Raw genomic sequence first — 26,512 nt, 5'->3', positions numbered from 1 at the left:
TTTCAAATTCTAGGTGGAATAGTAAACATCGCTTTAATAGTGGAGCAAATGGGCTGAATCCTAACAACCAACGAACCGAACCTAATTTTACCGGTAATACAACGCAATCTAATCACAACATAAATAATATGTTTTTTCAGGATCGCTGCGTAGATGGCAGGAATTATAGTAGTAGAAATCACAATATGATAACATCACATGGCAGACAAGATTGTGTTATTACGGAATGTAACTTAACTCAATCCTATGGTAACATAACGTAACCTAATGTTGTGGCGTCCGAAAGAATATAATCGATTGATTTTTGCTTTAAAATACTGTTATGATTTTGTTTATTTGTACCTTATTTGAATTCTATAACGTTAATGTAAATGATTTATATAACAGATGGCATTTTGTTTCAAAAGCATAAAACTAAGAGTTGTGAAGATATAAAACACATAATGTTATATTTTAATTTATGTTAATGTATGTCCTGATGTTATGTCTTGTTTTCGATATTATCAATGTTTTCGTCTTCGTTTTATATTTCTTTTGTGCATATTTGTGCTATGATTGCTTCTTATTTAAAGCATTACATAAAGATGATCCTTACTTCACCGAAATGACAACAAATTGAGTCAAAAGAATAAATGGTATAATATTTTAGGTATCAAACCAAAGTATAACAGGAATAATTTATATCTTTGTCAATCTTCCTTTTGATGTGCTCGAACAATTTTGATTTGTTAATTAACATCTTTAGGGCTTAAAAACGGACGTAAAATAATTTACAAACTGGACTTCTGTCGTGCCCTATCGTCGATATAAAATGTAAGAATATAATTAATTTGAAATTGAAAATAAATATATTATTATTGATATAATATAAATATAATGAATAATAATTATGTTATGAAATATGATTTGTATATATATAAGGGTCTTCTAAAATGTGTAAAAGTTAACGGTCCAGAGTTCTTTTTCTTTTAAGTAGTAAACTAGTAAAAGAAAAGTCCGTTCACCACTATATACAATGGTATGTTGTATTCTTTATTGTATACTTGTATTTCTTTGGTGTATACTTGTATTCTCTTCGAGTAATAGTTGGTTTACAAATAAGTACAAGCCAGTTTATTTTATAGAGGAAGAAAAAGAAGAAAATAATATAGGATTAATATATGTATTTCGAATATATAATTGGAATGTGGATAGGTAACCAGAAAGACGAACTGAAGGTTGTCATAGTAAACAAACACGATATTATGTAATGTAATGTCATAGTCTCGCTGTTATATTGTATGTGAGTTAATGTTTACGAAGCTTCAAAAGATAATAAAAGATTTAACAAGGTAATTAAGAATCAATGAATTTACGAACCAGTGAGTTATATTTTTGTTAGACAGGTATAGTTTGTTAAAGTATCACCCTTTTGGCAGAGTACGCACTTATTACAACCTATTACAGAGCTCACCTCCATTGAACTACCTCCAACAAGTTTTACCTTTTTCGAGGAAGTTGCCATTTTCCTACGATCATTAAACATGTTCAATTTAGACCCACTTGATTTGAGACTATTTATCTTACATAGTCAAGAAATTAATGTACAGTAGTTTAATTACAATAATTGTGATATTTTATACCTACATAGAAAAGTGCATTTAGGACCCATGCTTAGTCTAGCGGCTTGCTCGCTTACCTCCTGTGCTCATAATTCCGTTTTCGATTCGCAGTGTAGGTGGAGTTGAACGAGTGTTTCAACTATAATCGGATTCCACTGTAATCAGTAGGTGTATGTCTTTTCTAGCCACCAAGGCGTTTACGTGGGACGTTAAACTCAAACAAACAAAAAGTGCATGTAGTATTATCAAAAATAATACTAAATTATTAGTTTATCAAAAAATTGGCACAATATCTACATTAGAAAACTGTACGGTTTGCCGCTCCAAGCATGGTTCATACAGCTTATCCCACATTTCGTCTATAGTGACAATCCGTACAAGAAAACTGTTATGTTCGTTGTGGTAGCGGTACAGCAAGTCATGCTCCATTGAATGCATTCTCCCTTTTCGATTGGATAGCCAAACAACAATTTTGGATAACTCAAAAATATGTAGCACGTATAGCAACGTTTTGTAGTATACGCCTGCTTCCGCGGGTAACTCATGACGAATTTATCGGTGATTCGATTCTATCGAGGAAGAGCAGAGACAAACTGCGTGGTGTTCAGTTCTGGGTCGACTTGAACATTACCTTCCCAAAACACTTTAACCCATCGTGGAAGTACTTGATTTGACACGCTACTTCATCACATGATTAACACGGTATCTGAAAGACCGCATCAGTTTAGACTCATGCCCTTCCCGGTTAAGATTCAACAAATCTCCGGCTTTATTTTACGACACTGCTGCATTTGGCTAAGGTAATACCCGTTCCCACTCACTCTACGTTGTCCCCTACCAGATACCTGTGATTATCTGACAGATGCCTCTATTGTCACTGTTGTCACTATTTTTTTTCCTTTGGCCAACGTACTTAGTTAGCGACTGAATGGTAGTCCTCAACGTTTGTTGTATCGTGGTTCAACTCTCCATTCGTTCTTGTTTATGTTAATCGTAATGATACTCTTTAAATTCCTTGTATGAACTCTCAGAAGAAAAAGGATGAATTTCATCGGAAACAGGTATTGCGGCCGTTGGTGTGTTCCCCGCGAAATGCCTCTCTCTATTTTGATATTGAAGCGGATAAGAATTACCAGCCTGAACGTAAGGCATAGCATATGGTAGATCCAATATAGAGGAGGCATCAATTTGCTTACAATGAGTTTTAGTAGAATGGAAAATAGAATAGTTGTCAGTAAGAGGAACTGAATCTAACGACTCGGCCGCTCTCTGTGAATCATCTTTAAAATCCATCTGCCCTGGATAAGTATTCTCACCCGATGTGGAAGTATTAACCGATGTGTTCCCTTTTAAACTTTTGTCTGCATCCTGATATTCATTAGAGCAAGCACTGTCGGTGGAAATAGGGGCGATTGTTTCTACTAAGTTTACACCTGTAGATGACGCAGAGGTCTTGCAATGTGTCCTTATATGATCTTGAAGCACTCTATTATACTTAAACCCCTTTCCACATTGTGTGCAACGAAAAGGACGAAGATCCGAGTGGATCCTCATGTGGGTCTTCAAAGCATTTCCGGCTTTAAATGATTTCCCACAAACTTTGCACGCGAAGCGTCTGTTCGTATGAACTTTTGTCATATGCTCTTTGACATTCGACAAACAATTAAATCTTTTCCCGCACATGGTACACAATGCATTCTTCTCTGAACTATGGGTCATCATATGTGTTTCGAGGTGATATTTAAAATAGAATTTTTTATCGCAATACATACAAGAAAATTTTTTTTCACCCCGGTGAAATTTTAAATGCACAGAGAGACCTGCCCTCTGGGCAAACGCCTTTCCACAGAAGTCACATACAAATGACTTCACACCTGTATGTAGCACTTTGTGCTGTGTCAAATTGTGCTTTTCCAGAAAAGCATGACCACAAACATCACAAACGTGTCTTTTCGTTCCAAAATGGGTTTGCATATGTCCAACTAAAGAGGCTTTTATAATAAAACTCTTCTGACATTCGTTGCATTGGAATTTGGGCTCACATCGCAGTTGGTGATCTTCAAATTTTTGTTTATTGTGGAACCACTGACCGCACTGTACACATTCGTAATCTCCTTCATTGCCATCCTCTGCAAAAGCGTTATCATCATCTTCGTTATGTTCTATACTTTCATCATCCAGAATTGAATTCGTTAAAGCACCTTTATGAAGTAACAAATGCTTTTTGAAATTGGATTTCTGGACAAACGGAAAACCACACTCAATACAAACATAATCATTTCTATTGCAACGAGTACTTAAATGAACTTCTAAAATTTCTTTTTCTGGGAAACTTTTGTCGCAAGCATTGCACTTATACTTGTATTGCAAACATTGTTCGCAACGAGAATTCGACATAGATTTCTCTATAAAATCCAACCCGCAATTTGCGCACTCGTATTCTCTTCTCCCTTTCTCCACAGAAGATTTAATTCGACTCTTGTTTATTAACGTATGAATAACCTTGTGCTGTTCTAAAGTCGATTTCTGAAAAAAATCACTTCCACACTCTTCACACACAAACATTTCTCGAGCGCGGCTCTCATTCTTTAAATTTATGATTGCATTTTCTTGATTGACAGAAAGCTTTTCTTTTTCACTGGACTTCGTCCATGACCGTTGCTTATCTTGTCTTTCTTGTACATTTTCTTTATCACATTTCTCGATACCTGCTTTCGATGGTGCAGTGTGTGTTGTATATTCTACAGAGATACTTGAGTTCTTATGATGAAGATGAAGCCTGCAAGAGAAAAATGGAATAAAAATCCCAGTAACATAGCAAGTAGTCATATATTTAGAATTTTTAAAATATTACGATTAATAATATTAATTCATTTGTGACAAACTCTACAATAGATGGTTCATCCTTAAGTCTAAAATATACTTTAACTCATTCTATGTTGTTTTATGCAATTAAATGCTTTATTAAGTAGACTCTGTATAATTACAAACTTTAATCTAATCGCTTATATATCACTAGTGAAAGTGGCTTTATTTCCTCAATTGACTGTTTCTAGTTTGTAACAAATATTGAAAGTAAAGAACACGTTCCAAATCGATACTGGAACATATTTATGCTCTATTTATTTATTTATTTTCTTTATAGTTGCAGTGGTAGACTTGCAGGGTGGCGCACGAAATGTCATACCATTTTTTGTTCAATACACATGGATTTATCACCAAAATATTACAAAATTAGTGCAGAATTAATTGTAGCAGCTTGGGAATTTAGTTCAATGTAGTAATTGTTCAATGTTATCATCAGTTTGTTTCTCAAGTTCTTGCAAACGAAATTTCACATTTGTCACAATCTTTCTGCACAAGTCTTGCGAAATTAGACGGCACAACTGAGTGACGAGTGCCCTGAGTTGAGTTGCACTTCAAGGTCAGGAAGACATCTTTCAAGTGGCCCACAAAATGATCACATGATATTAGGGTTAGGCGGGGGCCATTGTCTCCCACCTTAGTGACGCTGAGGAAACTGAAATGACATTACCCGGCCATCAAACATGTCACACAGGTAATCAAGAACAACATTTGTAGTGTGTGGGCGGGCTACGTCTTGCATGAACTTTTTAGTTTGTAATTGAAGACCTGTTACCAAGAGTTCTGCAGTAAATTTGTTTTCCAACATATCCTTATATTGAACTTTGTTTACCGTCTCATAAAAAAAAAAAAAAATCAGGCGTGTTGACACTTGCTTTACGCCGTCGATTTTTCAGTACCACAGAGACAGTTTTCTTCAAATTAATGATACAGTCTCTGAATAGCCTGTTTACGTGGAGTCCACATTGTAAGAAAGTGCTCACGAAAACATCTTTGTACAGCTAAAAACTTCTTGTTTCTGTTAAAAACTACAACTTTCACCTTTTGTTCAAGACTCAATATGCTTTTATGTGTGATGTTGGAAATTGTCGTTTGGTGCCAAATAAATATTTGATAATAACTTTTCGTAACATCTACCGGATTTTCCAGAAACAAAAGTACACGAATACGAGTTTTCAACATTCCATCTTTAATATTACGTGTAATCAACAAAATAAATGGTATCACATTTCGTACTCCACCCTGTATATCATGATGGGGAAGTCTGTGAATCATAAGCACTTATGTGAAGCATACACTTCCCACTGGCACTTGTCTCATATATGCTATTAATATTGACATTAATATTAATATTGACAAGCTATAAGAGGAGACTTTGCAGTACTCGTTATTTCGAAAACAAAGAACCATGGAGCTAACAAGCATGTGTTTCCGTTCTTGAATAATCTAAATTGCAATTTACGATAAATTACGTTGACGTGATAGTGTAATTGCATGCTTCACACCGAGGCCAGTTTTGTTTTCTGTCTATTATCTTTTAAGTATATCATCACGTGTTGCGTCGACCTGTCCACACTCCCTTTCTTAAATAAAAACGAACAAAGTGTACTCAACTAGACCATCAAACCTTAAGAAGAGATTTCCCATATGAAAAAACAAAAGGAAAAGGCTGAATGTGCATGTGAGATAAAGCAGTGTTTTTCAACAGGTGGGCCGCAGAGTGTTTGCTAGTGGGCTGCGGCGTATGTGGTTTAAGCTAACTTCATTAATTAACCATGAGTACGCAATAATGCAAAAAGTAAACTTTATGTTTTTTTCTGAATCATTCGACCGTTGTTTATGTCTAGTAAATTGCTGCTATTGGGACATTATGAACATATTTCATACGGTACCCTTTCCATCAGGAACTTAGCTAGAGTTCTAATTTTGGGGGGACATATTTGCAAGTGGAATAAGTTAGCCCCCAAATATGGTGATTTTGCAAATTGATATATAGTAAACGCACGATATTTGGGGTGACCAAGACAAGATTTTGGAGGGGGCATGCTCCCTTAGCTACGTCATTGCACTTCATATATGTGGTGGATCAATGGAGCGGAAAAGGATTATTTTTTTTAACTGACTTAGACAGATTAACTGTATTTGAAGAATGTGCTTGTTTCTTTCATAGAAACCCATGTAGGTAATAAACTTGAGAAAATGCGCAGAAAAATTCTTCTTGGGCGGGATTCAAATCACGCACCTCCTGATTATTGGTAATCAGAAGGTGCGTGGTTCGAAACGCGCTCGATACTAAGAGAATTTATCTGTGCATTTTCCCAAATGTATTTGAACAATTGTTTTTGTATAACCTTTTAACCTTCACAAGAAATTCAGTTACAAGAAAGCTGTACTTTTTTCTTTCGTAATTTGTTTCAATTATAACGATGGAACTTAAATAATTTTAAGCATATCCACGAGCGCTTCTGCTACTTCATAATTTTGTCTTTATTTATTTCTCTCTCTTTTTTAAGATCTGAAAAATAATCATATTACCAATATATATAACGCTAGCAACATCGGTTTCAAGCAAATTGGAAAACATCAAAGCTTAAAGAGCCTTCGAAAATCTTTAATGACCATCATAAACATTGGAAACCTCAGATTCCTTTTGTGTGCTATGGGAGGAAGAATTCACTTGTGTGCACTAAATGTCAATCGCCACGCCGGCGTTGAATACGTTTGTGTTTCCTTGTCTTTTAAACCGTGCCATCAAATTTTTAGAGGAAAATTTCGTGTGAGCCTATTTTATTTCTGAAAAGAAATGACCAAAGATTAGTTCATTGTTAGACTGCGTATTGAGAAAGACCATTCGTTTCGCGAGTCGAGGCTTTGGGTGCGCAATATTTGGGTTAACAAGTTTCGTGTGCAGTGACTACTAGTTCCGAAATAATCCTGCTTTCTTTTAAATGCAAATTTTATGACGAAGAACCGAGTTTAGTGGATGGATGCTGTGTTATTGTTTAAAACTGGAACTTATGTGTTGTTTTCCATATAGAAAATGAGTAAGAGACAAGGAAGTTTGTTTAGTTTTTGTTTAAAAAATCCCGCACTATTGGTAGTATTCCTAGTGAGAGTGCATGTGATCAAAATTCTTCGAAAAAATGTGGTCAACAGTGACAGTGATACTCACGATGACGTACAGGAGAACGGAAGTGCGTCCAACCCAGAGAAGAAAAATCATGCCCTTTGTCGTAAGTACAAAGAAAGCTATTTGAAGCATGGTTTTATTCAGTTTCCCGGCTCAGATAATTTGCCGAAGCCTCAGTGTGTTATCTGTGCTGTTTTTCTGGGTAACGAAGCTATGAAGCCTTCTCGTCTTATAAGACATTTAAATATAAAACATTCGGACTTAAAAGGCAAACTGCTTGAGCTTTTTATGCGTAAGAAAGATGCTCTGGAAACTGAAAAAAAAATGGCGATCAATCAAGCTTCAACTACAGGTACGGCATTTATAAAAGCATCTTATTTAGTTGATCTCCAGATTGCTAAGTGCATGAAATCTTACTCTATTGGAGAAGATCTCTTTAAACCTTCTTTAATAACAGCACGTAATAAAGTTTTAGGTCAGTTTGCAGCCAACAAAATTAAGGAAATACCTCTATCAAATGATATGGTTGAAAGACGAATTTCCGATATGGCAGAGGATACAGAAAGCCAATTAATTAAAAATATTAAAAGATCCAAATTTTTGCCATACAACTTGACGAATCAACAAACGTCCAGAACAACAGTATATTACTTTCTTATGTACGATATATTGATTATACCGTTGATGGCATCAAGGAGGATTTACTCAATGTATGTGAGTTACCAGGTCAGACTACTATCTCGGAAATTTTCAATGCATTGGATGCGTTTGTTCGTATGAAAGAGTTGGAGTGGGAAAATTGTGTTGGGGTGTACTAATGGTGCCGCTTCCCTGACCGGAAAACATTCAGAGGTGACATCCAGAATAAAGGAAGTAGCATATCGTAACATCATACTCACCCGTTGCTTCATACATAGAGAACATTTCGCTTCGAAAAAAATGACACCTGAACTGCATGAAGTTCTTTCGCAAGCTGTGAAAATATTTAATTTTATTAAAACAGCTTATTGAACACATAATTATTGAAACTATTGTGCGAGGAACTTGGATCTAATCATCAGCATCTTTTTCATACAGAAGTTCGATGGTTATCAAGGGAGAGGGTTTTCAGAAGTTTGTAGGAATTGAGAAATGAAGTTAAGATTTCTTATCAATAAGAAAAACACTTATAGTCAATATCTTGAGGACAACCAATGGGTAACCAAGCTTGCTTATTTAAGTGACATTTTTTTCCAGAATCAATGAACTGAATTGGAATTTTCAAGATTCACGAACAACAATATTCAATGCCAGCAACAAAATAGAAGCGTTCGAAAAGAAAATTGAACTTTGGCTCAATATGGTTTCTGAAGGAAATTGTTAAATTTTTGAATCGTTCTCCAGTTTTATTACTGAAGTCCATGTTGACATGTCAGAACTACTAATCAGTCATCTTACGATGCTCTCTTCATCACTTGAAAAGTATTATATTAAAGATAAAGATCCTCGGGAAAGCAAAATGTTGATTATAAGTCGTTTTGTTGAACATACGCATTCATCCCTTTCATACAAAGAAAGAGAATAGTTAGCCGAATTATCATCGGACAGAGAGCTTGAATATCTTTACAAATCTAGGAGTATTTACAAATTCTGGATAAAAATGAGGACAAAATACACAGAAATACATGAAAGAACAATGTCATTCCTTCTTTGCTTTTCCTCGACATATCTGTGTGAAACAGCATTTTCGGCAATTACTGTTCTCAAAACAAAGCAAAGGAATCGGCTGCAACGTTTCACCGTTTTCGTTTGGCTGTTACTTCACTTCATCCAAGAATCAATCAATTGGCCAAAAAGAAGCAAAAGCGGAGGACCCATTAACTTAAATTCATTGCGAATCTATTAACTTCCTCAACTTTATTATTTTAGTTAACACTTATCACGTATGAATATTATTTGTGTTTAGTGACTGAAACTAAGAATTTAAAAATCATTAGTTTTCAATTCAAAATTGGGCAGGTGGTACTTAACAGTGACTTGTGCAACAATGCTTAAAAGTGTACTGTGTGTGGATTGTCCGTGTGTGTTGAATGGTGCTGAGAAGATGCGTTGAGACGTCTCTACTCCAACTTCTTTCAAACAGGGAGATGGTGACTCAAAAGTAATTTGCTTATTCTTACTTTTATTAGTTTATTACAATACATTTTCATTGTATTAAATCTACCATCCATTACAGTGCATATGAACGAAACATTTCAAGGGATCAAAACAAAAGTATAGGTTGCATAAATGTTATTATCATTTTAATTGTGCAGCAAACTGAGATTAGTAATTACTTCTAGAGGGTATTCACGTATGCAGCATTATATTTTACCTTAGTTGTTAAGCATGGCAAATTAATGGAAACTTTAATTGTAATTTTTGTGGTGGACCGAAAGAATTATTTTGGAGACGTTGGTGGGTTGCAGTCTCTCAAAGGTTGAGAAACAATGAGCTAAAGGACACCAATCCGGAGTAAGAAACGTACGAAATCACGAAAAATTACATCGCGACATAGGTTATCTTTAACACCAGAACAATGGACCAGGAATTCCCTAACCCTTCTGACGTTTCTCATCACTGCTGGCTAGAACTGTGTTTTAACCTACTTGGACTAACTTTTAACAAGGAGTACAATTGATATTTTTGTTACTGTGGAAACTGCTTGTGCACCCATTGCATATCGTTCAAATATACATTTCTGTATGCCAAGTCTGTGGTTTTATTAATGGTGATGTCGCTCAATCTTTCTTCGTGTTCGAAATAGCACTTTGTGTGTCGTAGCTTTCAAACCTTTCGGATGGAGCTAGTTCACAGTTCATAAACTTTACTTTTATTTTGATGTAAAAAAAAAAATCATTGCTAAGTTCTACGACCTCATATATTAAAATCCTGTATATTTGATACACAACAATTATGTTGCATTAATTATATCTGATTTATTTATATTTCTCGATAGTCTATAGTAGTTACAAACCTTTTCAAAAAAAATATTAGTTTAGTTCGTACAATATCATGACTTTTTTTTTCTGTACATTTCCTAAGTGCGAGAGAACATATATCTGCATAATTTTGTGTCAAGAATTTGGAGTAAAGATAGAGAAGTTCTATGAAAAAAATGGAAATAATGAGTCTCATAACTGAGATATTAAGGCGTTACTTACATAAAACATAGGCTTATTTAGAAATATTTTATTTTTTTGTTTCTTTAATAGCGAACGAACTGCTTTTATGACTCAGAATGCTCGAGGTTCAACCTACGCATTTCTTCCTCGGAAGCACATTTGTTTTGTCCTAATATTTTCTGTAAATTAATTAAAAAACATACTATTCTAATTAACATATTATTGAACATAAACACACTTTTTGTTGCTGTTAAAAAGAAAATAGTTCTTTTAAAATAACACCATCAATTATGGCAATATTTATAAAAGCGAAATACTTTTATATTATTAATATAAAAGGCTTGAGCTTCTAAACTGGATTATGTAATAGCAAATATATATATATATATTATATATATATATATATAAAATTATTAACGTTGAATCATAGAAAACCACAATGTCTCATCTCGAAGAATTCTCCTGGTCTTGTGGTATGAAAAACAATTTCATTAAAAGAAATTAGTATTTTAATATATCTAAATTAACTAAAATCTACGGGTCTGCAAGCGAAATAAAAAAATAACCAACCTTAATCATACTACTGATTACGCAATTCCGTTCGACTGTGTGCGTGGGTTTCCTCGGGGTTCTCCCGTTTCCTTCCACTTTCTTCATTCCACCATTTGATTCATTACTCATCATCACCGTCTCCCTTAGCCTAACCGGCATCAACGTGGGACGTAAAACTCAAAGATTTCATTTAATTTTTTCCATTCGTCTGTGACATATAATGCTTTTGAAGATGGTGATTTCGAGCAAAACATTTCCCATACTCCTTGCAAGGGCCTCACTCCTATGTGAAGTAATAAATGTCTTCTAAGATTATGTACATGGGCAAATGCTAAACCGCCTTGTTCAACCGAGTATGACCCTTCACCTGTGTGTGTCAATATGTCTCTGAGCTTCAGCTTTTTGAGTAAAAGATTTAACACATAAGTTACAAGAATGCGATTTGACACCCGAATGAATTAACATATGTTGATTAAGATTACTTTTAATAGAAAATTTCTTACTGCAACTGGTACAAGAGAACGGTTTCTCTTCCGTGCAAAGTATTGTATCACCCATCATGCTAGATCTGCACGAAAAACATTTTCCACAGAATATACAGCTAAATGGCTGTGGCCCTTTCTGAATTACTAAGTGCTCTTGCAAAGTTTTTTTTTTTTTCCGGAGAAATGATGTTGCAGTGAATGCAAGTATACGATTTTCCTCCTTTAAGAATTAATGAATGTCTCAACATAAGTGATTTTTGAGAAAATGATTTGCTGCACCGAGTGCATGTAAACGCATTTTCATCTTTATGAATTAAATATTTTGAAACATTATGCTCTTGAATACTTCTGGATTCATTGCAAGTATCACCGTGTGCGTCAAAAATGTTAGTAAAGTAGAGGACACTATATGAAAATTAATGTTGGAACAAAAAATTTGCCTATTACGTATATAATGCTATCAATACAGTACAACCCCTCAAATCCGAAAACCCGGCAAATCCGAACACGTTCTCAGGAAAAAAAAATAACTACAGCTGAAAAATGAAAAAAATAAATTTAATCACACAAATTTAGTTTTTTTTTTTTAAGTTTTAACATATTTAGACTTAATGCTTATTCAAAACGTTATAAAATACAGTTAAGTTTAGATAAAATAGGGAATAGTTTACGTTTACTTACGTATTTCAAAAAATCCAAAACAATGAAATCATTTTAGGTTAACTGGATTACGATTCACACGAAAAATAACAACACAAATTTAAAAAACACTCATTTTTCACTTGAAGTCAGTTATCTTTAACTGTCCAAGATTAGAAAATCTTCCCGCGGAGGCAATTCCAAGCCAGCGCCGCATGAACATCACGTCGTTTGGAGTGGCTGACGGGTGTTGTTCCAATCATTTTGGACATGAGTGTACACCCGCCAGTCAAGGTCACTGCCCTTTTGACCACTGGGCCGCCCTGTCTAACGTCAGTCGTTGTTTTACCGCCAATTCAGTGACGAGATAAGTACGTAATATTATTTCTCGGGTAATCCGAACTCCCCGAAATCCGAACAGGCTTCAGCCCCAATTAGTTCGGATTTGAGGGGTTGTACTGTACTTACAACATTTAATGAAAGCCATGCTTACAACATTTAAAAATATGTTTACCCCAGAGTTTTAAGGACAGAAAGAAAATAATAAGATATAAGATAGCAGCGTTTGCAATGTATATACTGAAAAGAAAAAAGAAAAAAAAATTCAAGATATTTCGTGTGGACGTACTAACATCACTTCCTAGGAACGCGATTCTGATCCTATCATAATAAGACCTAAAGAAATAAGGACAACAGGACTTATGACCATGAGCTGTGCTACTCTGTTTCACCTGTAATTACAGTGTTTCTTATTTCAATGTATTCTATTCTGGGAAATCCTTTTGCTGATTGTGGGGAAAAGCGGAAACCTGTGATTTCAATGATAACGGAAAAATAAAAAGAGCTGATCTCTGAGGATGAGTGACTTTAGCATCATTAGCAGTAGTAGTGATTAGTGAAATGTATGAGCTGTATGTACTGGCTTAAGTGAAATCATGAGTGGTTTTCTATAGCAGTACGAAATATCTCGTGTACATTGCGCGCCAAGTTACATCACATTTTGAAAACAAGTCCGTATTACATACGCGTAAATACGTAATGGTTAAAAGCAAGAAAAGGTTAAGCACCGACTGTCATTATACAAACGTCGTTATTAATTACTGCACCCTGAAGAGAAAAATATTCAGCATCTCAGAAAGTATGTTTCGGCTCTGCGCTGAAGAGCATTTAATATTCGGCAATCATTTGCAGTTACTTGCAGTAGGGTTAAATTTTGGCAAAATTTAATAATAATAGCAATAAGTATTTCGCAAGTGCAATTTGTCGAAATAGCATCTACAGTCGTTGTTGAAAGTGAACTGCATAATGAAGAATCGGAATGTTTCATCCTGTTGAGTATCTGTTCCGAACTTTCATCACTGTATAGAAAACGATGGACAGTTCATGCAGTTATTCAAAATTAGCAATTTCTGCAAGGTTCCTTGAAGACATCTATCAAAATCAGGAAGTCCTTACTTTGACTTCTATTTTCCTTTAACGCAGCTATGTAGAGAATAAGTTGTTCTCTTCGCATGTATATCGAATAAAGAACACCCACATTATCATACTTCCAACTAAATACCTCCCTGTGCTGAGCAATAACTAGGTTTATAGAACGGGATATATACAAAGTGCCAATATTACATATATCCTAGAACTTACGAGTATTAAAATTAAATCGATTCAGAACTGAACGTGTGTATTACAACAAGTGTCTTTGTTGCGAGCGGTCCCGAGTTTGATTCCCAATGGCGACACTCGGTCAAAAAAGCGTAAAAGCTTTCTCGGGCCACTCATTCTGACTAAAATTCTTCTCATTCCACCAGGCAAATGCCGAGATGTTACCTAACATAATAGTTCCAGCCTGCTCCCTTCCCTCCCTTTCTTCGAATAGTGTGATCACCGAGGGACGACATCCCTTATACGTGGCAATAGATGACAAAAACCCGGAAATCTTATTCCTAATCCTAACCCGCTATTACGTCGACTGAGGTGAGTGACCAACAGATTTTAGAATTTTGGAAGCAAGAGAAGAGAGGCGATGTTGCCTAATTGTCAGTGATCTTGCAATTATTTTCACGTAGAACTGGCTCTACTTATTAAAAAATAAAAAAGTTTTAGGAATAAGGTGGTGTAGGTGTCTACTCAGTGAGTAAATATAAGGGACTTAAATATCATCGAATGATGAAGTGTCAACTTTAATTTTATTCCCTGTATATAAAATTCTTGTAAGCAAAATAAATAACAATAATTCCTACACAACTATTACTGTTATTTTATGTAAGTCACTACACTAGGGAGATAAGTACCCCGACGATGTAGGTGAATTGAATTTTTAAAGATCTTGATTATTGCTTTATGCCTACGAAGATATCGGTATCTATTCTCAACGAAACTTTGCTACTTATTCCTTACAACAGGGATCCCTCCTGTTTTCATCTGAAAAGTACTATTTGTTGTGGGACATATCTGTAGCAGAGAAGAACATAATGGCAAACGAAATGACATTGCGAACCATACAATCCAATCAATCTCTTTGGTGGAAACAATGTAAGAAAAGGTAATTTGACACACTGCCTTTTTATTTTACATTTTGTTTTCCTCTAGAAAGAAACCGCTGTTACTCCTGGATTGGAGCATTACTAATTACCATTCTTCCACACAACAAAAAGCTTGAAGGAAAAAAATCTGCTTCATTTGTCTTCTGTTATATACTTATCAGTAGAGCCCAGATTTCCATGCACAAACCAACCCCAAAATATGCATGCAAACATGCACGAAAAATATAAAAAAATAGGTTCGTCAAAAATTTTAACATATACATTGAAATATTCACTAAGAAAATAAATTTTTATTTCTTACAAAAATATTTTCCCTTAACGACATCTGTTACAATAAACTGTAAACACTTTTCTTACGTTTTCTTCTCTAAACCCTCTGCGTTTACCATCATATACATTTAAAAGTTTTTTTTTCTACATCATCAGAAGTACTGTTGCGTGTGAAAAACGCCAAACGTCTTCGTGTGTTAGGTCCTCTTCCAATTCCTTTTTTTTAAAGTTAAGTACATTTGCAACGTCACATATTGGTTTCTATCCGGAATTTCTGCGTAAGATTTGACAAAGTTTATCTGACGATATTTTCGCAACACCGTGAATTTCAGTGGACCAAATTTGCGATGATTCGCGCAACAAGGAGAGTGAATGCCGCAAAGCAGTTATGGGATTCCAACTGTGTAATAATTCCAGGTATTCTAGACAAGTAGTTGTTGCTACTTGTGGAGAAACATTTTTGAGACTCAAATAGGACTGCATGACCGCGATTTAGTGAGTCTACAACTGTTTTCTCTTGAATTAAGTCATTTGCATAGCACGACACAGCTTCTGCTCACGAGACCCATCGGGTTAAAACTGGCAGCGGATTTATTAACATTTTTTGCAACTTCCCGAAAGATACTTAGGCGCGATAGGGGTTTCATAAATACTTTGTCACATTTGATACGCGTGCGTGTATTTCTGGATACTGACATCTGATTCATTCTGCTAGACGATGAAGACAGTGTGCAAGACAAGTCAGGTGTACTAATTTAGGATACAACATTTTATTCTAATATTCTACCCAACATTTTATTCTACATCTGCATTTTAAAGTAACTCAGTTCATTTTAACCTTCTTTTTATATGCTAGTATGGATCAAAAGACTTCCGAAATATGCAGTATTCTGTTTCGTATATAAGTTTACGAAATATGCATGTACATCGAATTCACTCAAAATACGCACTTATATGCACTAAGATATGCGTCTCAAACAAATCCTTACTAGTCTGTCGAAGAGAAAAAGATACTTTCCATACGTTTTTGCACATTATTATAAACACGCATTTTGCATAAAAATGGGAGCTGTACTAAAAATATTGTAGCTGCGACAGTTCGCTTGGATGTAAAGAAAGAAGAAAAATTTCAAGTTTCTAGTTTCACTCTGATGTATATGGTTACACGTGGAAAAAAAATGAAATGAAATCTTTGAGATTTATGTCACACGGTTATGCCGGTTAGGCTAAAGGAGACGGTGATGATGAATAATGAATGAAATGGTGGAATGAAGAAAGTTGGAGGAAACGGGATAACCCCGAGAAAACCCACGCACACGGTGTTTGTCCACCACAAAGTTCACTTGGCGCCAGCTGGGATCGAATCCAAGACCCTGAGCACCAGAGTGGTTACACGTGAGGTATAAAAGACTGGCAAATCTGACTTCATGTAGAGATAAACGGATACTGAAAAATGAAATATACCTGCTATGAAAAGAATGGGGTTAAATTAGCGTGAAACATTTTTTCCAATATATGTGCATAAAACTTGTAGGAATTTTAAACTTACAGATGCATAATTTTAGTTGCAGAAAATCTGACAGAGTAAGAAGCTTCTTTGAAATAAACGACATTTTAACATTAATTCGGTATTTTTCTAGGAAATTAAAATTTTATACTAAAATTTAGCTTATACTGCTTCTACAGGAGGGCTGGACCATTTCCGTTGAATTAAAGCAGACCACGGCCAGTACAAATTGCAAGAAAAAAATTAACACTGACCTTTCCGCTGACGTTTCTGGCTTCTCGGAATTTTCTTCATTGTCTTCTGCGGGCGTAGTTGCTCTATCATCACTAGCTGTGTAATCATCCTGTTCATCACCAGAGGCCTCGTCTGAAAGCTTCACACTATCTTCGTCAAACATATAAATCAAACTATTCGTATTTAGCTTGTTCGATGTTTCCTGACCCTCCACAACAATATCGACTTCTACTTTAATCTGCCGGTTTTCACTAGAATCACGTTCACTATCATTGTCAAAAGAGCAGTCTTCCAGGTTATCTAGTTCCATTTCCTCAATGCCAATGGGTGAATCATTTACAGATACTTCTTCCTGGTTGTCGTCAGTTCTTACATTCTGAAAAAAAATAATAATTATATTTCACCCAGCAGGCAATAACACACCTATCATTTATAAAACGTCTGAATAATTGTCTTAACAAATGAGTCACAATACAAGTGTATTTATTTCAGTTAAAATATTTTTAAGATGCTTCTGTTGTTGTATGATGGCCCACATATCACAATTTACGTTTTATTTAATGGTATTTGTTATTTATAGTTAGGGGTTCATATACCAAGTTTTATCTAACTTGAGAGTCCTCATATTGTCCGTTCTAGCTACGAATTTTGAATCCTCCTTCGTTCTTAGCTGAAACATCTTTAAAATCCTAAATAGCCTACGGCTGAGTTTTGGGTACGTGCGCAGCTGTTGGGGATACGTAGGACTTACGGTAGTATAATAATTAATAAGCTTTGTTGGTGTCATGTTGAATGAATTATACAAATTTATAAATTTCTTATCAAACCAGATTACTCAAGCTGCAAAGAAGTGGTAAACTATAAACACAAACCTCGAGAAGCACTAAGATGTGGCATTGGATTTGGATTTTCCTTCGTCGTCTTCGTTCAAAGCACTTCTTATAAGTTTGAATTTAAAACAAGAAATATTGGCAACAATGGCTTTCACACCATGTTCCCCAATACAAAGCCACATGGCTTCGGACTCCTCTCACCAAAAGTGTATGCTCCATTGAAGAGGTCAAGGAGACATGTATTTTGGGAAATGCAGGGCTAATGCATGACTACAAATAAGAGGGTTTTTCAACAAGGGCGTGACTATGTTTATCTAATCACATTAAAGTTAAACTCACAGGTAACAAAGACAAATCACAATAACTACCTGATCTTCAGAACTGTCGTTGTCTCTGGAGGCGACTTTCAACAGATAACCCTCTGACTTGACACACATTTCTCGGAATTTGTCAAAATAATCCAACTTCTTCGAGCACAACTCGCAAATTGAATTAGGAAGGTTCTCCTCCTTAGAGATCTGAAACAAACAAAAGAGAAAATGTCACAGGACCATTCTTAGAATTTGGAATTCTTGGTTAACTGTTGGTATTAAATTTAATATAATCAAATAACCAGCAAGAGTTCAAACACAATATATATGTACTCAAGATGTAAGTGCTACGCGCTCAGCTGATGTAAAAAGATTATGGGATAATTGTGATTTCTTCTTGCTCTTTTGAAGTCTATTAAGAATTAAAACAGTCAAGATGTGATGAATATTTTCAAATCATGTTCTTATCTTCCAAATTTGTTTACAATATACCAACATTTATTTTATATTAACAATAATTATTTTAATTAGTAGAAAACTTGTCCAATAGTATGTTGATATATAGGGTTTCCCTTTTGAACGTTATGCAATATCAACGCTGAAATACTGCTTACCACTAAACATTGCAAACGTCGAAATCCACCAGTAGATGCAGTAGAAGCACATAATATACACAAAATGCAAATTAAAATCCAGCTGACAGTTGGTTGGACGTTTATGTAGTTTTTCTATACAATTTTAAATGTTGTGCTTAATATGGACTTTAGAGAAATATGTACAAGGGAAATCAACAGTTTTGCAATATTTCGGTCATTTGTATTATGTGTCAAAGTACAACACAGGTTGCTTAACACTTAATGCACATGACAGGATATAGCACCGTATCAAGCCATTTTTCGGTGAATATTCTGGCCCACTCCGATACCAGTTGTAGTCCTTTGAGGTAAAAACTTCGAAAGTATGAAGTATTGCGTAGCCTTTCCGTTCAACAATGCAGGATACTTTGGGCACACAATGATACATATCTGCTCCAAATATTCGGAGCACAATTTGGTATTACGGGTTCAATGCTACGAACGAACTCGTCGAAAATTATCCTCTTATAATTCTACGAGATGCAATGTAACACCCTGTATTCTAAATACCCGTGTATGGTGACAGTTTCCGTTACCTATCCCTTATTTAACCACTCGTCTTAAATTAGGATTTTGGGCAGATATCCAATTTCGTAGCATGTTTTTATCCTCTTACGAATATGTGAACTAGCAGTATTTTCCCAGAAGTTTCTTTCATGCACCCACTCGCTTCTGTTTGAGAGCTGGGGTCAATTCATGGAACAGAATTCAACATCTCCGATTGCTCTTTCCGGGATTGCAGAGATGAAAGAACTGCACTAGACTGTGAGAAACAAAGCACAGCTGATAATCCGCCGCGGTTTTCGTCCTACATTGACATTTTCTGATCACCTAGGTTCCTGAAACCCAAGAAAAACTTTCTTGAGCACCAGGTTGCTCAGCTGTGACTGACTCCTGTGAAAAAATTGATTTGGCAGCGTTACAGCCTGGTTCGAACTCGTAAAATAAATAAATAAATCAATAAAAAAATCCGACATTAGAATTTATGGCACCTTCGTCTCCGTTGATGTTAAACAGGGTTGATCGAATTTTTTCTAGCCCAAAAATACAACCCAAGAAAAAATCCACAAGAATACACATTAAAACTTGCATTGAAATAGTAACTTTAATGTTGTTATATTTAGCTTTTTCAATCGTATTTCTCACTACACGCCTAGTTTCAGAATTAGCTCGAAATATATATTTATCAAGAGGAAATCTCTTACACATAATACCATTGAAATAAGGAAAGGTTGAGAATTATGCACAATGAATTTTCTTTGTGTTTGGTCAAATTCCCTGTAACGGTGTTACCGAAATCTGGAACGAAGAGCAATGCAACTACATTGTCTTTGTTTTTGCAGTACAAACAAATAATAAAAATGGCTTTATTTATGATTCAGTTACTTAGATATCAAAAACGCTACACTTAAAAAAGGAAATAACTAAATGTGTCTCTACTCACTTATTACTACATGCATACAAACGAAAGAGTTACATTGAAAACGAAATTATAATTTCAACTCCACAAAAAAGACTTTTTTTCTAATATCATAATTTGAATCAGACAGTACAAACGCTTCATTTAAAAAAGGAAATTACCAAAGATCAACCTACCTTTCCTCAACACTCCACTTGGATCATTACACATATAAAATAGGAATAATTATATTAAAAACGAAACCAGGAAACTCCCGAATTCTTCTTGCGTAATTCTGTATTGGAAGGTAAGTGAAAAATTATCCGCAATGTAGCTATAACTTTTCTTACATTATTCGTACTGACCTCTGTCCTCGCTTATTTTATTGCTATGCTGTTGTGATCATGCTATGAAAATTAGATGCTAATTCCTTCATCCGTTTTTTATTTATTAATTTATTTTTTTAGATAGATCATGGCCGCTCAACTTGAAGTTTGCACTATTGAGGAACATGACTTTATGAAACTCAAGCTGTTGATGATTTCGTACGAAGAACCATGACTAATTTCCAGACAATGTGCCACTTCATCAACAGTCACTCGTCTTTCTAACAAAACCATGTCACCTTCATGCTCAATGTTTTCATCATTTCTGGCCGTAGATGGTCGTCCGGCCCTTGTTCGTGCGACCATTTTTGAATTTTTCAGTCCAGTTGTAGACACTGTTTCTGTATTGTGCCGAAATTCTCTGATGAATTGCGGTCCCTGATATATCTTCGCACAATAAAAAGTGAGTCACTGTTTGTTGGTGCTCTTCGGTGCAAACTTCTTACGAAACGGCCATGATCTATCTGCAACAAATGGAGGAATTAGAATCAAGCTTTCATACAATACCATAATAGCATAACAATAAAATAAACGGATAATTTTTGACGTTCCCTCATAATATTTAAGAGGAATAAAATCCCATATTACATTCAGAATTTGAAGACCATCGATTCTAACTAAAGATTTTTTAATTTCCCTCAAAATATGTCAGGCAAATACTAGGATAGTACCTCAAGTCAGATGCCACAGATGAAAGAAACTGGCTTTGTTAACCCGTTTTGCACAAACGCTGTATCACGCAGATATAGCATCAATTATCATCCTCTAAAAATTATATGCTTGTTTCAAATTGACTTTTTCTCTCTTATGTTAAGTGGTGTAACGTTATGACAAAAGGCATTTTCTGTAGTTTTCGTTGAACAAAATAGATTGATAACGTCCCTTGAAGCTTGCACTAGAAACGAAGCCACGTGTTTTGTGGTGGTATAGAAATATTTCTTTTTGCTTCACAAACGTGGAAGGTAAAGCAAGTTCAGTCATTGATATTGCTTGACGGTCTACACTTCATAAGCATATATTAAGAAATAAACGTTATGGAAGTTTCCCACTTCCACTCTCCGATTCCCTTTCTTACATTCTGATAATTTTATATGATTTAGTTTTGGGTCAAACAAGAGAAGTGAGTGTAGTTTTACCTCCTATTCAAATGAGTTTGTTGGTTTTTTATTAGCGAATGGTAACTGAGTGTAGTGCGTGATATACTAGAACGACAAGAGTGTTATTATTGGTTTCGATTCTCGGTAGCGTCTCATCTGTATTGTCAAACAGGATTGAGAAATATATTTTTCCCTCGTAACTATTATAGATACGGAACTGAACTTGGCACAAGCATTATGGATGGCCCAAAGTATTTTTCAAGGTAGATTACATTCGGAAATCTGTAGCCAAGATCGCTCCAGGAGGAAGCAAATTTTCCCCCGCAGAAGGAAGAAAGTAAAGGATATTTTACTATTTATCCCAAATTTCCATTTTTTGTACATTATGAACACATGTGCATGGTACCATTTCAAAGCTTCTCTAATTCTGAAGAGAATTATGTAACCATAGTACTCGGATTAAATACACAATGTCTGGAAACTTTTATTTTGTGAACCTTATTTTATCCTTATTAATATGTGGGATTTGGTATTATCAAACAGGACTGAGAAATATTTACCCCTCCTAAGTATTCTAGATATCGCAAATTAACCTTCCCAAACGCATTACGTACAGACTGTACGATTTTTCAAGGCATATATGTTAGGGAATATGTAACCGAGGCCGCTCCAGGGGGTACCATATTTTCCTTGTGGTACATTATGCACACATGCACATCAAACCACCTAAAAGCTTGTTTTATTCTACATAGAATTACATATCAGCCATGATACTAATTCCTGAAAAAAAAAAATGGACGATTCTGAAAGGGTTAACTCGATTTACCAAAATAAATAAGTCTATATATATATTTTTTTGGAAGTACTGAAATGTTTGATTTTCTTTCTAAATCTCATTTCGAATTGCCAATTTCTTTTAGTACAATATATTTTACGATCAAAGGGCCTTTGCAACATGGGTAATCGTACTATGCGTTACGTATTACACCACGCAAGAAGAATTCTGAAGCTTTCGGATTTCCCTTTAATGGCACTATTTTTCGTTTTTGTATGTGTAGCTAATTATCCAGAGTATTGCCTGGATAAACTTGGATTAATACGCACCATACAAAACATAAAGTCTGAGTGCCTAAAGAAGAGTCATTTTCTTTGAAACTTTCTCCAGGTAGAGGTGGAAGAATAATTATCCATGCAGGAATGTTAACAGGATTTGTCATAAACGCGCCATTAGTATTCCGGTCAATTATTGCCAAACATACCGGAGCATATGATCATAATAATGGATAATGCGTCCATTCGTTCACGGAAAATAAACAAAGCATCGGCTTCAAAAAGTATAAAATCGGAGATGGAAATATGACTGCAGGAAAACAATGTTCATTTCGATAATATGATGCTGAGAGAAACACTTTATGAGTTGATTATTGAAAACCGGGAGCGAAGACGAGAGTACGAAATAGATAGTGTAGCAAAATCTAAAGGACATACTGCAATTAGATTCCCACCTTAACATTGTAATTTTAATCCAATAGAATTGATATGTTCTTAAGGGTTATGTGTCAAAACGAAATACATTTCAAATTTCTGCTGTTGAAAGGCTTCTGTTCGAGGCTGTAAGTTCAGAGACTCAGTGATCCCTGGAGACTGGAGCAAGGCGGTAGAACATGTTAAAGGCGAAGAAGAAATTTATTGGGAAAAGCAGAAACTACTGGATGAACTCGCTGGTCGTTTACTGATCAACTTGTCATCTGATTCAGAAGATAGCCAAGATTACGACAAAAAGGGAACAAAACTTTTCAGGGAATGAACTTGTAATTTGGAGCTTACCTCCCTAAAGGTAAGCGAGAACAAGTTTTGTAACTGTAATTTACTGTTCCTTCCGAACAAATTTCGGTACCGGCATTTTCTCAAATGTTTATACCTGGGTGAATTGTAAATCCTAAAATGAAACTCTTGCATAAGGTTTAACAATAATAGTAATAATAAAAATCATTTCGGAAAAAATAGAGATTTTCTGCATTTTTTTTTTTTTTATTGATTTAGTTTAGTTTTACATCTAACATTTTGATTTGTTTTTGGGATGATAAATTGTGACTCTGTGATTCGTGGAATGAGAATGTGACAACGGGGCGATGGCAACGAAGCTGTATTTTATGTTTACAAGTCGAGAACTAATAGCATGAAACAATGACAAGTGCTATTGAAACTAATATTGTTTTGAAAACCGGTGTTTTGACTACCCTCGCTTGATATTATTGGTGGTTTTAATGGCCACCTACCAAAGGTTGGTTTATGTTTTCTCGCGGTAGTTTTTATGCAATACTTCCGGACGCCATACTTATATGCAAATAGTAATTTTCTATTCAAAAGTGTAAAAGTTTACACACCCCTGTTTTGAAGGAACTGACTTCTTACTCAATCTAACCGAACGTAATGAAATCTAACCAAATGTAATACATATTGGTACTATTTGTTCGATTTTTGTACGGTCCGGCGATACAGCACAAATGCCAAGAATACACATAATACAAGGATATGGAGTCTTGGAAATAAATATTCCTGCACGTGCATATCCACCACTGCTAGCGCTCGAGTCCCACTGCTTGCTTCTATCTGACTCAGTTAGATAGCAACCGTGCTTTTGGTATACATAAACTTAATCTGCACGACCTATACTAACCTACTAACATATCATAATTGTCATGTTGAAAAGCTGGAGGGATATTAACGTAGTAAAAGTTCCTAGCCCGGACTAAATACAGGAAACTAGAGTATGTCCACAAGTATGAAACTGAACATCAAATAAGCTGAACCGAATTTAACTAACCTACCCCACACTAAGTTTTATTATCCTAAATCTTCTGTGGCACTAATTAGTAAAGCCGTATTTAATACATGTTTTGACATTACTCCAGCACACGTTTCTACGAAATTTTGATTTATTTCTTACATTTTCATGTTAGGTTATATCTTTGTGTTTCTTTTAGCAGAGAATGCTCTAAATCAGGAGCCGCATTACTGTATGGAGATTGACTTCAGCAGGACTCAGTATAAATACAGTGTGGATGTATGGCATAAACATTACAGGCCATAAAACACGAAAAAACTTATGCTAGGTGGCCACTAAAAGCACGAATGTTGTTTATTCGAGTCAGTGCAAGAGCGGAGTATGTGCGCCTGAGCAGTTAGCAAACGGGGTGTGTGTGTGTACAGAACAGGGGCGTCAAGAACGGGAGATTTATGTATAAACGGGGATTGGGGAAGAGCACACACTTACAATACTTTTACTACCACTCAATATTCATTTCGGATATAATATACATGAAGCTGCATGAGTTCCCGAAGGAGCAGGACGCTCATACTTTGAGGGATTATTCACTGAGTATGTACAAACTTACAAAGGGGGCAAAAAGCGACTTTTATTTACTTATCAACTGATACGAAAATAAAAAAGAACGTACCTGTACTTTATATCTGCATGTGTAGTGCCCTTGTACTTTATCTATGACTATGTGTGTGATGTGGGGGGGGGGGGATTTAACGCATATCGCATGTCATGTGCACATGTATAATTCTTACTATTGGACTACGTAGAAAATTTATGGTATTTCATGTAGAAGTGGTAATAGAACACATAAGAAAAGCACATCAGGGGGTTCTCATGTATACTATTACCTTCATTTCAATATGCCCTGCGTTGACAGCAATTAGTTATATTTATACTTTCACCGTTCACCAAAAATGTGTCACATCGTATTTTAGCTATGACTTTTCTATTCGGTAGAACCGTCTGCTCTAATAACCACGCGTTTATACAAATACAATATACTTACATACAGTGAGAAGCAAAGCAAAATCTTCTGAAAAACACTCCTTCCATTAGGTTTGTTATTAAAAATATTTACTTTCAGTTTCTGTTGCAAATCTTCTAAACAAAATCGGCAAACTTCTTGCAAATTGTCTTTTCGCGTTTTTCGCATCTTGCTTGAATAATCCATAATCATATATAAGTCATTACATTCAAACTCGCAAATTTTACTTTGTTTCTATTAAACAAATACAATATATATAGTCAGAATCATTCATACTTTCTCCAAGTGCTTGAAGTAAACAAAACATTGAAACAAAACCACTCAATGCAGTATTGCCAACTTCTAACAACATAAATTTCTCTTAAGCACGATATATTTTATTTTACTTCAATAGAAAGAAAATTGACTTTTAGCGACCGAGACGTAACCAGGACGGGACAGTGGAACATGTCCCTCATGAATTTTGGTTATGTAGAAAAACTTGAAATGGAACTGAGGTAAAAGAAAACAAGAGAAATAAATTACAAAATAATAAAATCGAATCTACTCTAAGATTTAGTATTAGAATAGTATACTGCATTGGCGTCTCTGGCATGTAAAATTTGGGGGGGACATCAAAGGAAATGATCTAACTGCTAGTATCTCAGTGGAATTTTAGATTGTGTCACTTCAAAATATTGGGGGGGACGCGTCCCCCCGTCCCCCCGCCAGAGACGCCCATGGTATACTGGAATTTAATACCTATTAACGGGATTCTACACTTACGAAGAATTGGCGCTGCGATAGTCCTTTGTCTTTTCAATTTCAACTTCACTGATATATGACAGAAACGTGCGCGGATGGCGTTGTGCATTATGAATAACATACTCGTATGTTTGTTAGAAGAAAACAGCAATTGCTTTATCTCAATCTGTTTATAGCTATATAGAAAAAAACTAAAAGAGAAAATCTTTCAAGCTTAAGTTACACATATCTTTAGATATAGGAAAGTTATTTATCAGCAAAAGTAGCTATTTTAGTGGTTCATCCGCATAGACTTTGATCAATTATGTTAAAACTAAATTTCGTATTAT

The 26,512-nt window shown here is 35.2% G+C and overlaps 1 protein-coding gene across 3 annotated transcripts; it reads right to left on the bottom strand.

Annotated features, from left to right (window-relative positions):
• Positions 1-36: 36 nt before the first annotated feature.
• LOC145691060 (uncharacterized) lies at positions 37-26,276 on the bottom strand. Of its 3 annotated transcripts, none has more exons than XM_081766709.1 (4): positions 26,181-26,276; positions 18,168-18,317; positions 16,987-17,342; positions 37-4,380 (listed from the first exon to the last, which is right to left on the bottom strand). In XM_081766709.1, the coding sequence occupies exons 2-4, from the start codon at positions 18,234-18,236 to the stop codon at positions 2,589-2,591; spliced, it is 2,217 nt and encodes a 738-aa protein (XP_081622835.1). In that variant the 5' UTR covers positions 18,237-18,317; positions 26,181-26,276; the 3' UTR covers positions 37-2,588. The 3 variants fall into 3 exon arrangements, with proteins under 3 accessions (XP_081622835.1, XP_081622836.1, XP_081622834.1); XM_081766710.1 differs by having other exon boundaries at positions 26,205-26,272; XM_081766708.1 differs by lacking the exon at positions 26,181-26,276 and adding an exon at positions 25,461-25,798.
• Positions 26,277-26,512: the final 236 nt, after the last annotated feature.

Source organism: Thermobia domestica, chromosome 7 (genome assembly GCF_964235325.1).
Source record: "Thermobia domestica chromosome 7, izTheDome1.hap1.1, whole genome shotgun sequence".
In the NCBI taxonomy this organism is placed as follows: Eukaryota; Metazoa; Arthropoda; class Insecta; order Zygentoma; family Lepismatidae; genus Thermobia; species Thermobia domestica.
This window is presented reverse-complemented; position numbering and strand designations above follow the sequence as displayed.

Excerpts from the sequence above, each read along its gene's own strand:
- LOC145691060 (XM_081766708.1), bottom strand. The coding sequence starts at position 25,631 with ATGATTATGGATTATTCAAGCAAGATGCGAAAAACGCGAAAAGACAAT. Across the intron at positions 18,318-25,460 it reads TGCTTTGCTTCTCACTGTAT|ATCTCTAAGGAGGAGAACCT; the intron begins GTAAGTATATTG and ends TGTTTGTTTCAG. Across the intron at positions 17,343-18,167 it reads ACGACAGTTCTGAAGATCAG|AATGTAAGAACTGACGACAA; the intron begins GTAGTTATTGTG and ends ATTTTTTTTCAG.